This window comes from Anopheles aquasalis, chromosome X (genome assembly GCF_943734665.1).
Source record: "Anopheles aquasalis chromosome X, idAnoAquaMG_Q_19, whole genome shotgun sequence".
NCBI lineage: Eukaryota > Metazoa > Arthropoda > Insecta > Diptera > Culicidae > Anopheles > Anopheles aquasalis.
In genome coordinates, this window is record NC_064876.1 from 5,625,153 (window position 1) to 5,636,669 (window position 11,517).

At 55.3% G+C, this 11,517-nt stretch overlaps 4 protein-coding genes across 6 annotated transcripts; 2 read left to right on the forward strand and 2 right to left on the reverse strand.

Moving 5' to 3' along the window:
* Position 1: 1 nt before the first annotated feature.
* Positions 2-1,992, forward strand: LOC126580789 (serine protease HTRA2, mitochondrial). 2 transcript variants are annotated; one of them, XM_050244057.1, is made up of 3 exons: positions 37-61; positions 155-1,352; positions 1,438-1,992. In XM_050244057.1, the coding sequence occupies exons 2-3, from the start codon at positions 157-159 to the stop codon at positions 1,604-1,606; spliced, it is 1,365 nt and encodes a 454-aa protein (XP_050100014.1). In that variant the 5' UTR covers positions 37-61; positions 155-156; the 3' UTR covers positions 1,607-1,992. The 2 variants fall into 2 exon arrangements, with proteins under 2 accessions (XP_050100005.1, XP_050100014.1); XM_050244048.1 differs by having other exon boundaries at positions 2-1,352.
* On the reverse strand, positions 1,632-5,754 carry LOC126580802 (N-acetyl-D-glucosamine kinase). The gene is made up of 4 exons (XM_050244069.1): positions 5,368-5,754; positions 4,781-5,151; positions 2,909-3,345; positions 1,632-2,816 (listed from the first exon to the last, which is right to left on the reverse strand). The coding sequence occupies exons 2-4, from the start codon at positions 4,801-4,803 to the stop codon at positions 2,227-2,229; spliced, it is 1,050 nt and encodes a 349-aa protein (XP_050100026.1). The 5' UTR covers positions 4,804-5,151; positions 5,368-5,754; the 3' UTR covers positions 1,632-2,226.
* Positions 5,755-6,934: 1,180 nt separating this feature from the next.
* LOC126578277 (uncharacterized) lies at positions 6,935-8,309 on the forward strand. 2 transcript variants are annotated; one of them, XM_050240806.1, is made up of 4 exons: positions 6,935-6,981; positions 7,071-7,423; positions 7,494-7,666; positions 7,747-8,309. In XM_050240806.1, the coding sequence occupies exons 2-4, from the start codon at positions 7,334-7,336 to the stop codon at positions 8,189-8,191; spliced, it is 708 nt and encodes a 235-aa protein (XP_050096763.1). In that variant the 5' UTR covers positions 6,935-6,981; positions 7,071-7,333; the 3' UTR covers positions 8,192-8,309. The 2 variants fall into 2 exon arrangements, with proteins under 2 accessions (XP_050096763.1, XP_050096679.1); XM_050240722.1 differs by lacking the exon at positions 6,935-6,981 and having other exon boundaries at positions 6,990-7,423.
* Positions 8,310-8,602: 293 nt separating this feature from the next.
* On the reverse strand, positions 8,603-10,088 carry LOC126579200 (uncharacterized). The gene has a single exon (XM_050242624.1). The coding sequence runs from the start codon at positions 9,331-9,333 to the stop codon at positions 8,932-8,934; it is 402 nt and encodes a 133-aa protein (XP_050098581.1). The 5' UTR covers positions 9,334-10,088; the 3' UTR covers positions 8,603-8,931.
* Positions 10,089-11,517: the final 1,429 nt, after the last annotated feature.

Sequence of the window (11,517 nt, forward strand, 5' to 3'; positions counted from 1 at the left end):
GTTTCGAATGTAAACAACCGCAACAAAGAACAAAAACACGCCACAATAGAAAACACAACAGGTACGTTGGCGGTTGTGAGGAGGACACTTTGGATTTTGGCACCGTGGCGCCACATTCTTATCGAGGTTGGTTTGTAAATGGTCGCTCGCACAGGTATGCTTCTCTCACAAGTCCGAACACGTGTCGGTTACCTGTTGTTGCGGGGAAGCTACCATCCGCAGTGCACCGTGAGCCTGCCGGGTGCCACGCAGCAGCAGCAGCAGCAGCAGCAGCACTATCACCACCACGGTGGATACCGGCATCAGCGCAGCTGGGAAACCCCAAGGTCCAAACGTGGCGATGGCGATAGCCGATGGAGTGCAGCGAGAAGCATCGCCACAGTGTCCGGTGCTGTGCTGGGGATGCTTTCGTACTTTACCTACCATCGCACGCATCTCCGCCAGCCCTCGGACTGCGAGGCGTTCTTCGGGCTGCCGAGCGTTTCGGCCCTCGGGCTGACCCCCGGTGGCAGTGGTGATACGGTGACGCCACCAGCGAGTAGCCGGCGACAGGAGCTGAACTTTATCGCGGATGCCGTCGAGGTGTCGGCACCGGCCGTCGTGTACATCGAAATTAAGGACACGCAGCGCGTCGACTACTACACCCGCGAGCCGCTGACCGTGTCAAACGGGTCCGGGTTCATCATTGAGCCGGACGGGCTGATACTGACGAACGCACACGTAGTCGTGAGCCAACCGTACACGGTCGTGACGGTGCGGTTACAGGATGGTCGCACCTTTCCGGGCGTGGTGGAGCACGTCGACCAGCGGTCCGATCTGGCGACCGTACGCATCCAGTGCAGTGGTTTACCGACGCTCCGGATGGGCTGCTCGGGCGATCTGCGCGTTGGCGAGTTTGTGATCGCGCTGGGGAGCCCACTGGCCCTGAGCAACACCGTGACGGCCGGTGTCGTCAGCTCGACGCACCGGGCCTCCGAGGAGATTGGGCTGCGGGGCCGGGACATCAACTACATCCAGACCGACGCTGCCATCACGTTCGGCAACTCGGGTGGCCCGCTCGTCAACCTCGATGGCGAGGCGATCGGCATCAACAGTATGAAGGTGACGGCCGGCATTAGCTTCGCCATTCCGATCGACCATGCCAAGGAGTTCCTGAAGCGAATCACCGAATCCGGCGGCGAGAAGACGGGTGCTCGGGCAAAGGGCCGATCGAAGCAGTATCTCGGCATCACGATGCTAACGCTAACGCCGGACATTATTGGTGAGCTGCAGCGCCGCAGCCCAACCTTCCCCGCTAACGTGCGGAGTGGCATTCTGGTGTGGAAGGTGATCCGTGGCTCGCCGGCACACGCGTAAGTATACTTCTCGGTACTATTCGACACATACACTATGCAAGCCGTCCCGTTCACGATCATCTAACCCCCCCTGTCCCCGTAGTGGCGGTATCTCACCGGGGGACGTCATCACGCATATCAACGGAACGGAAATCAAATCCTCGAACGACGTGTATGACATCCTTGCCCAGCAGCTGCCCCTGCTGACCATTACGGTCTTTCGGGATGGCCAAACGCTTACCGTGAAGGTGCTGCCGGTGACGCAACGATGAGGATAGGCGATGGCGTCGGCACAACTCCTTACCCAGGACCTCCCTCATACCCTGGACGTCGTATTTATTGAAGTTGTTTTCATCTGCATTAAACAAAACAGTAACAGCTACTGCTGCCTCTTCATTTCAATTCAATACTGCCTTTTCGTTCGTTATACGTGCGAACGTACGTACAAAACACAGAATCCGGAAATAGGGAGTGTATGGAGACAAAAAAAACGGCATAGCCATAGGAATGGTGGGGCCCCCAAGCAAAATATGTCTCCTCTGTTATCGCCAGCGATTCTGCGCTAACTATCCGTTATCCTAGCCTAGCCTAACGTCTAATCTCTCTTCCTCTCTCTCTCTTTCTCTCTCTCTCTCTCTCTCTCTCTCTCTCTCTCTCTCTCTCTCTCTTTCTCTCTATGACAAAAACACAAAAAACTCAAGCTCGCGGAGCACTCGGTGGCAGTTCAACAGTAACAGCCCAACTGGTCACGTGCTAATACAAGCAGCAGCAGATCAGCAGTACAATAAGGAAACCTGAAAAATAGAACCTGGTGGAGGGGGGGGGGGGGGGGTGAAGGACATGTCCAATTCATAGCCAATTTTCACGTTTCATCGCGAACGCGAACGCGTCTCTACTTGCTACCATTGGCACCGTTGCCGTTGGTACTGGCGGACGCTCGGTGTGTGTAAAACACATCGTAGTTGTCGCTGTAGGTGCGCGGTAGCGGCAGCTCGTACGTGTCCGCCGCCAGGTAGGCGGCCCCGACTGCCATCGTCGTCTTCAGGCGCAGCAGCCGCAGATCGTACGGGAAGCGGCGATCGTGCAGCTCGAGTACGAAGCCGGGCCGCAGCAGCTCCCAGCTTAACCAAACCGAACCGACACACACGACCCCGAGCTCGCCACTATGGTCCAGCAGCTCGGGCGAGATGCGCTGCTGAAGGGCGCACACGGAGCGGGCCAACATCACACCGGCCTCCTCGAACAGTGCCCGACAGAGCGGATCGGCCTCCTCTAAGGCACAGCGCGCCAGCTTGGCACACAGACCGGCGTAGGTCGTCTTGCAGAACCGCCCGTAGCAATGGTCGAGCAGATCGTGCTGCGTCCGCACACCAAAGTGCTCCTGGATCAGCTTCCACGCGCGATCGATCGGCAGTTTGCTTGGCATCAGGTTGTCCAGATGGTCAAACACGGTCTTGATCGCGTTGCGAGAGATCCACCAAGCTGCGAGAGGAAGCAAAGAAAAAAGGGAAAGAAACAATTGTGACGGTTTAAGCGATGCGTCCGCCCACCGCCCTGGGCGGTCAGACACCTACCGCCACCCTCGTCGCCGATCATGTGTCCCCAGCCACCGCAACCGTGCGTGCTACCGTCCGGGTTGCGCAGCAGCGTATTCGAACCGGTGCCAGCGATGATGACCATACCGCCGACCTGTGACACCGCGTGGATGCTTCCGATCGTGTCGCTACACACGACGTACCGCTCGGCCACCGTCGGATAGTGCGTCCGCAGGTACACCTCCAGTTCCCGGTTCGTATCGTCCGCTTCGGCACCGCTCAGGCAGAGCCCGATCGCGGTCAGCTGCTGGTCGTCCGGTATCTGTGCCTCCTGCTTTGCGGTCCGCACCATCACCGCAATCCGTTCGGCGACACCCGCTATGCCAACCGCCCAGTGGTTCGTGCTCGGGCCCTTCGCCCGTCCCACAACCGCACCTGCCGCATCGCAGATAACCAGCGTCGAGTGCGTTGCGCCGCTGCAAAAAAAGAAGAGAGATGTGCCATCAGTCGACAGTCGATTAACACATAATTCGCCGAGGGGGAGAGATAAAGGTTCGCATTTGCATCCTGCCCATGCGATCGATCGATCGTCGGCGTGGGACGACACGTAATTAATTAATGAAAAAGATAAGATGCACCACCAGACCTGGGTGGGGCTCCCCGGGACAGCCGAGAGCCTCTCAACCAAATCCGTACACTTGATCGTTGCAATATGCGCGCGCCATTGGCTAGCTGATAAGCCAGACAACCTCGCCCAGACAGTGAAGACGACACTGTTGACACACTTGAGAGACAGAGAGAGGGTGTATGTGAGTGTGTATGAGTGCGTGATAAGGGATGAAACCGTGGCCTGCAAGATCGTTCAGGGTTAATCCCATGGTCCCGGAGCAGACCTAACCCTAACCCGCCTCACCAATCCGGCCGGATGGTTGTTTGCAAAATATAACTCCAAGGATTTGGTACGGCCGGCCTGGGCTGGTTACCACACATCGGTCAGCTGGTCGTGGCCTTCGGCATCGAGCCGTCCATCATGATGGAAAATGCGAAAAATCAATTATTCACAGCACAGCGTAGGCAGCCTAGAGAGGCGAACCTGTCCATCACCTGGAAGCCACTAGACCTCCTCCTTGCGCCTCGCCGCCACTGGCATTTCGCGTCCGCGTCCCACCACATCGATCGATGGTATCGATGGGATAATTTAATGGGCACGCCATTAGGGGGCACGTTGGGCCGGTGTTGCGGTGGCGGGCTTATCTTCCTCGCCCGCGCCCAACCCATCTATTGTCGAGCTAGCGACGGTGGCTCTCGCCCGGGCGTTATCACAGATGGGAGACGTGCACTTGACAGTGAAATAGGATCACGCCGCTGCTAACCGGACCGTGCCATGGTGACCGCGTAGTCCCGCGTATTGGTGTCGGGGATTGTTTTGCTTGCGTTGGGCATTGAAAAGGGGTTACAGGATGTGTATGCGTGATGCAACACCACTGTGACGCTTTTCCATGTTTGCAATTTTCCAGACTGCTCTCTCTTTCTTTCTCTTTCCCCATATTCGGTGCTCGGGATGCGCTTACGAAAGCACTTTTCGGCAGCGCTCTGCGTAGTTAGATGGGTGGACAGAGGGGGTGGGCTCCGTTAGGTGGGTGCCACCGTGATCCAGCGGAACAGTGTAGACGTAATGTTACACAACGTGAAGCCCAACGCTGGCTAGCCAATTTGGTTGCGCGCGCTGCTAACGCGGTGGCCCCAGTGTGGCCGGTTGATTGCTACGTAGCCATCGTCATGCGCCGCGACCTCAGCCGGGTTTCCGCATTTTCTCCGTCCGCGTCGGTGTTTAGAAGGGGGTGGGGGCGGGGGAATTTGGCAGCAGAAGAAGAACAAAAAATAAGAGACATGACGCATGAGGCCACTTACCCTTCCACGCCACCAATGTACATGTTGTCTGCTGTGGCTGGCTGGCTGTTTCCGTTGCTGCTGCTGCTGCTGGAACCGACCCGTGGCAAGCTTGTAGTTGGCGCGATTTGGGCGACTTTCCCTTTTTTGTTGTTTGTTGTTGTTGTTGTTGTTGTTGTTGTTGTTGTTGTTGTAGTTGTTGTTGCTGCTGCTGCAATGATTGCTTACGATATGGTGCTACGTTTTAGGTGTAGCTGTGGTCCTTGCCCGTTCTCCGTCTAAAGCGCTTTCTCTTTCCTCGCGAGCGACTTTGCAAACCGAACGCGATCTCGTTGTCACGTTGGCCACTTGGCTCTGCAAGCCACCCTCGCCTCTAGAAGGCCACCAAAAACCTGATTCGGAAAGAACACAAAAACAGAGAGATAGAGAGAGAGAGAGAGTAGAGGGAGAGTTAAACGAGATCAGTTCAATTGACGCGAATTAGCCAGGCCAGAGGGATGCAGTTAACGAGCAGAAGGAATGCCCGATGCAGTCCGCTATTTTCTCCAAACAAACACAGCACACTATAGACCAGACACACAATCCACACTACACGGAAGAACACTTACCGGCGGTCAGAAGTAGCAACAGCACTAGCTGTAGCGCCAATTTTGCGGTCCGAATGCACGGAGCGACAGTCACGGAATGGCAACCGGAATGCCGATGGGGACTAGACCACAAGCTCAACGCTCTATTCGCACGCCGAGGGTGGCCGAGGGGGGTTCGCGAGCCTAGCGCGCCCGATTGGTGACGATGATGATGGTGATGATGATGGTGATGATGTTGGCGAACTTGCTAAACTACAATAATAGGAGTCCAGATTGGTAGAGGTGGAAGGCACGGGTGGGTGGAGCAAACGAGAGCAACGAAAGGGGTGCGTCGCATTCAAAGAGAGAGAGAGAGAGCGAGAGAGAAAGGGAAACCCGTTCAGCTCCCCGCAGTTTGCAGCGCAGTAAGCGCCACGCGTTCACTCCGCAGCCAGAGGAAAAGAAACGCGTCTGGTTAAAGGTAGGAAGGGGGAGGGGGTGGCTGCACGCACACATACACACACACAGGGACCCGCCCGGTGGTCAGAGCGTGGGAAGTATCTGCTCCGCTCAGCTGTTCGCCGATCATCAGTCGCCACGAGCGCGCGCGGGCCACACACGTGCGCCAATGATAACAACTCTCCGATGCCGATCAATCGCGACATAAATCACGGTCGGCTGGCTGGTTTGCAGCGTGATGCGTACTCGTGGGCCGATACGTGACGGTGTCACGGTGCGAATTTCGTTTCGCGATCGGTTACGCGGCGGCGATCACCAACAGCAGCAACCGCTCGTTTTCGGGGGTGCAATCTTCTGTAAACAAACACCAAAACAGCTGACAACAATGCATACACACACCCACCCAGACCCCCTTTCTGGTGGCGTCGTGGCCTTGACATTGAAACGTGGCAACTAGCGGCTATGTGTGGAAGAACAACAAGGAATGCGGATTGAGGTCCGCCGAACTCGGCAGAAGGAGCGCTGAAGCGGCCTTTTACGCCTTCTTTTGGCGCTCGTTGATATATTTTGAAGCCAATTCGACAATTGAAAAGTAGTTATTTATGTGACAAAAACCTAATATCTGCATAATTTTAAAATAAAATAAATAATGCATAAAATTGCATAATTTTCGGAGAAAATTGAATGGAATTTTTAATGCTTATATAACTGATCAGATCTGCGAGAAACTTAAAAATACCTTGCAGGGTGGGAAGAGGGAAGGAAAAGAAGTTATTACATACCAAATGCATTCCTTCTATCGCCCCTACCCCAACCAAATAGCCAAAACATTTAACCCCTAAAATTATGCATAAATTTGTTTCGAGCTGTAGATATAGGTTTTTTCATCATTTTAAGCTATGACAGCGGTTAACTGTAACTAGTTACAGCCTCAGCATAATCGACCATCCAAAAATCCAACATGCCATGCAACGTAGAAGGCATAGCCCGCTGTTTACGCTTCGTCTGGCACAGGCTTAAGCTTTTACGTTCAAAAAGAAAACTTATTGCACCAGCCCATAACAGGAGAAAATGTTCTGTGTCAACGGGGTTCGTGAGAGAAGCTGCGCGAATCGTAAAAATCTCGGGCAGTTTTTTATCTCATTCTGCACGATTCGCTCTTGCCTCCGTGGTTGTTTTGGTCGCGGTTTTGTTTCGGTAAAAAACTCTTTCCTCGTTCCTGATCACTGTAAAAAGGGGGTCACACATCTTTTTTTTTCACATTTCTGTTCTGTTCCATGCCCTAGAACGACAAACTGCACTCTGGCCGTGGTTCCCGTTGGAATGGTAAGCCAGGAAAGTGCAAGCCGCTTGCAGAACCGCATATGCCCAATTTGCCTCCGTGGCCGCGTAGCAGTTGTGTGTATTTTCGTTAGTTAGTTTCATGTTTTGTGTTGTGCTGAAATTAAGATAGTAGTTAAACAATTCATGCCCCACTGGGTATGTGTTGAGTCATTCCATTGCGTGTCTCCCTGCACCAAAGCAGGCCCCTGTCTGTGATCTGCCAATCATGTCGTCGTTGAACCGGCCGGTTTACACGCTCGCTGCCATCCGGCAGGAGCTCGTGGACAACACTCTGCAAGCCAAAGCCATCATACAGGTGAGCTCGGAGGGAGGAAGAGAAGAGTCCAACGATCTGTTTATGCCCCCGCTTCTGTCCCTGTTTCTAGGACACGTTAGCGTTCCGCGGTTCGCTGGAGGAGCTGAATGTGCTGAATGAGGCAGGACGGGAGAAGCTGGCCAACCTGCGCAAGGGCATCGAGCGGCTGGACATAATGGCACGGGATCTCGGCGATGAAGCGCTATACAATGAGGTGGAGGGCCAGCGGAAGCAGTTTCACGAGTGAGTTGATTCTCTCGCTTTCCTTCCTGTGCCCTTTATTAAGTTGCCTTACTTGACTCTTCACCCACCACCACACGCAGCACGCTGCAGCAGTTCCGGAAAGCAAACATCAGCACGATGCTCGAGATCGAGAAGGCGAACAAGGAGGAGCTGTTCCAGCTGAGTCCGAACGGAAGCGAGGTGCGGCAGCGGGCGGGCAAGGGCACCCGCACCTCGATGCTGAACCGCTCCGCCACCCAGCTGATGCAGCACGAGAACGTCACCGAGCGGATGCTGTCGATCACGCAGCAGCTGCACGAAACCACGCAACGGTCAGCAGCCAATCTGGAAACGCTGATTCACACCAGTGCCGTGGTGGAAGCGACCCGCGACGAGCTGCACAACACGGCCGGCTCGATCCGACAGTCCCGGAGCCTGCTAGAGAAGTACAGCCGAAGGGAGCTATCCGATGTCGTGCTCACCCTCTTCGGGGCGCTGCTCTTTTTCTCCTGCGTGCTGTACGTGCTCTGGCGTCGACTGTTTTGACCGCACCGCAGCACCCACATATTTGTGCAATCATCCTCCTGTGCCCTATTCGCCCTCGGCGCAGTTGGCGCATTCGTTGTTAAGCTCGAAGCTAAAGTATAAATATTGTATTACAAATTGAGAAGCGCTTGCGCTGGTACGGTATTTCGCATACCGCATAGATATATCACAGGACCCCGCCCCCTCCCCCCCCCCCCTACCGCATCGTTGGATTCGACTTGGATCGAACGTTCCACCGTTTGCCACCGAAAAATGCCATCAAAGTGCCCATGATGTAGGAAGGAACCAACTACACTCAACCGATTGTGAAAGTAACGGACGTGCGACAGGCAACCGACAGCATCCAACCAACCAACTAGTCAACCAACTTACCAACCAACTAGTCAACCAGCAATCAACCAACTAGCTTGATGGTATTTTTTTTTATTATTATTTCTTTGCAAATGGCGTTTCCGAACTTCTCAGATCTAATCAACGACCAGCCGACGGCTGCCTTCTTTATTGCTCGCGTTAATACTGCTACACTCATTAACACGGCTCCCAAGGTTCAACGGGTTGGGCAATCCTAGCTGCCAACGCTAAACACCACTGCCACAACTTGCTGCAGCTGCTGCTGTTACTGATAACCTTCGTCGCTTCATCATCAATTCGTACTCTACGCTTCACGCTTCTACTGTAGTAGCTACACTTAAGGGCTAAGACGATTTTTGCTAACACTAACGCTGCGGCGGGTACTGTACTCAGTACGGACAAAAGGGGGCCGCCGGATACGGTGCCCGGCCAGGCATGGCGTACGGAGCCGGATTCACTACCCGGCAGATGTCCTTATAGTCGCGCCCCTTCGCCTGCCGCTTCTGCGATGATGCACTGGTGGCCCGGGTACCACCGAACCCACTGCCGGTGTGTCCACTCCCACCACCGCCACCACCACCACCACCTCCACCGTAGTAACCGTAGTACTGGTTGCCACCGTAACCACCACCGGAGTAGGCGGGCTGGTACGCGGCAAAGCCAAACAGCTTGTCGAGCAGGACGGGCGAAGCATCAGTGGTGCGTGTCAGCGTGAACAGCCCGACCACGGCCATCCACACCAGTAGTGCCAGCAGTGCGCTCGGCGTGTGGTACATGGTTTGGAATTTCATCCGACTGATAGTGCTGGCTGAAGCCCGACGGGCCCTTCACACCTGCGTGGCGTGGCGCAGCACCGTTTATGGTTGTGAATGGTGGTATGCTGCACCGGTATGCTGCTGCTGCTGCTACGCTGGTGCTTCCACGTGCTCTTCGTGGTGGTCTTCGCAATGGGATGTGTCTGCGTTGCAGTTGCCGTTGCTTGCTTGCTAACGTTTGCTGCACTGCACTGGGATCACACTTTTGATCGGTTGGTGATTGTGCGTGATTGGTACGAAAGCCGGTTACTAGGGCGGCAATGGTGCTGCTACTGCTGCTGGTGCTGCTGTGCGATTTTAAACGAAACCAGACTGCGACTAATTGTTGATCGGTGGTAATCAGACACGCGGTGTGTAGTCTTGGATACGCCGAGAACTGTATCTCACTCTCTCTCTCTTTTTCTATGCCTAATCACGCGGAGCATAGACACGGCTCTGGTCGGTGGTACCGTACCGGTTGCAGGCTTTTATAGGAACCACTGGTTCGCGCGCGCTAGCACCCGCGCTCGCCGATCGTCCTGCGGGATCGCCTGTTCTCTCTCTCACTCTCTCTTCCTGCCTCCCTCTCTTGCTCTTGCTCACCATGCATCTAACATGTAGCTGCCTACGGTGTGCTTATGTTGGCGCTGAGCATCTTCAACCCAACTTTTGAGGGTGGGGAGAGAGACCGCGAGAGAGAGAGAACACGTTGCACACTGTTGGTGCGTTTGCGGAGCGTATAGATCCGCTGTTCTGGTGCAGCCTCTGCTCTCGGCGGGCTGCTTTGCAGTGTGAACTCTGCAGAGTCAACCGTGACCTTGACTTCGGTCCCCGGGGGGGCACTCGAGCGCGGTTAGAGCGCGGCCGTTGTGTTCGACGGTGGTCACCAGTGCGCGATCAAGGAGACGTCGAGGGGTCGAGCCGGGTTTATCAGCTGCCGGCGCTCTGGACGACCCGCCAGTGCAGTGTTTCACACACACGGACACACGGACACACACATGCACAGATTGGCCACAAACAGGGAGTAGGTTCGCAATGCCGTTTGCTACGCAAAGGCGCCCTACGGGTTCAGGTTGCGCGCTGATCGCGGACTGATCGTGCTAACCGAAGCTGTCCAGAGCTGGCGTCAGGCCTAAACCTCCTCACCCGCTCACCGTACGAAGTACCTCCCACCTGCCAGGCATGCGGATATGTAGTGCCCGCCGGTGCGGGTTTCCGCCTAAAGCGCAGCAAGCAGCAGCAACAGCTGGCCTCTCTCTGGTAGGGTAGGGGGTGGCATTAGGGTTTAGAGGAACCACCTGGGCACCACCAAATGCGCCACGGGCCTTTCACAAATGCGAGCTCGAATTCGAAACGGGATTTCGGTGGCTTCGATGACTCAGACGGCCGGGCCACATGGCCGGTGCAGCAGCTGCTGGTCGTGGTCAAGGTGCGTGCAGGTTCATCGATCCAGCGTGCTGGATGGTACACGCAACAGGTTTTTCGCAGCGCCGAAATTGTCCTTGAATGCGGTGAACACACCCTCTTCCTTTCGCGGAAGCTGAACCCTTCGGTTTCCATCGTCTTTTCATCATATTCTTCTTGCAATCACGTCTCGCGAATAAGTAGTGGTTGTGCGTTGCGCACACGAAATGCGCAAAACACGCAAACCCCGGAAGTATGCACTCCCCACTACCACCTACCGTCACCCTTCCCTTACTTCGGTCGAACTGGGCCAAACATATTTGCGGGCCGTAATCGGAATTTGACTTTGGATTAGTCTATCGAACCTGCCGCTTATCAAAGGCACCGCTGAAGGGGCGCAGACCAGACGAACCGGGGGGGGGATGGGGGGGGGGGGGGGATGCTGTCGAGGATGCGATAACCAGGATGAACTGGTCTCGTCGAAGGTCGAATCGCATGGGGCTATTTGTTGTGAAAGGTTCCATCCGAAGGTTTGTTTACGCGAACCGCCGCGATATGCCCCGGGGCCGCTCAAAAAAACAGGCGCTGCGTCGCCATTAGTGCAGCCCTTTTGCGGGTGAGCAGCAGCAGCAGGGCTTTTACGTGCCATAGAGGCGCGCGCACATAGGCACGCACCGTATGAGCACACCTTTCACTCGCGCCGGATCAGTCGGTGGCTAGGTTATGCTGGACCCAGCAACCTTATGCTGCAACCACAGCAAACTTGCCAGCCCCGAT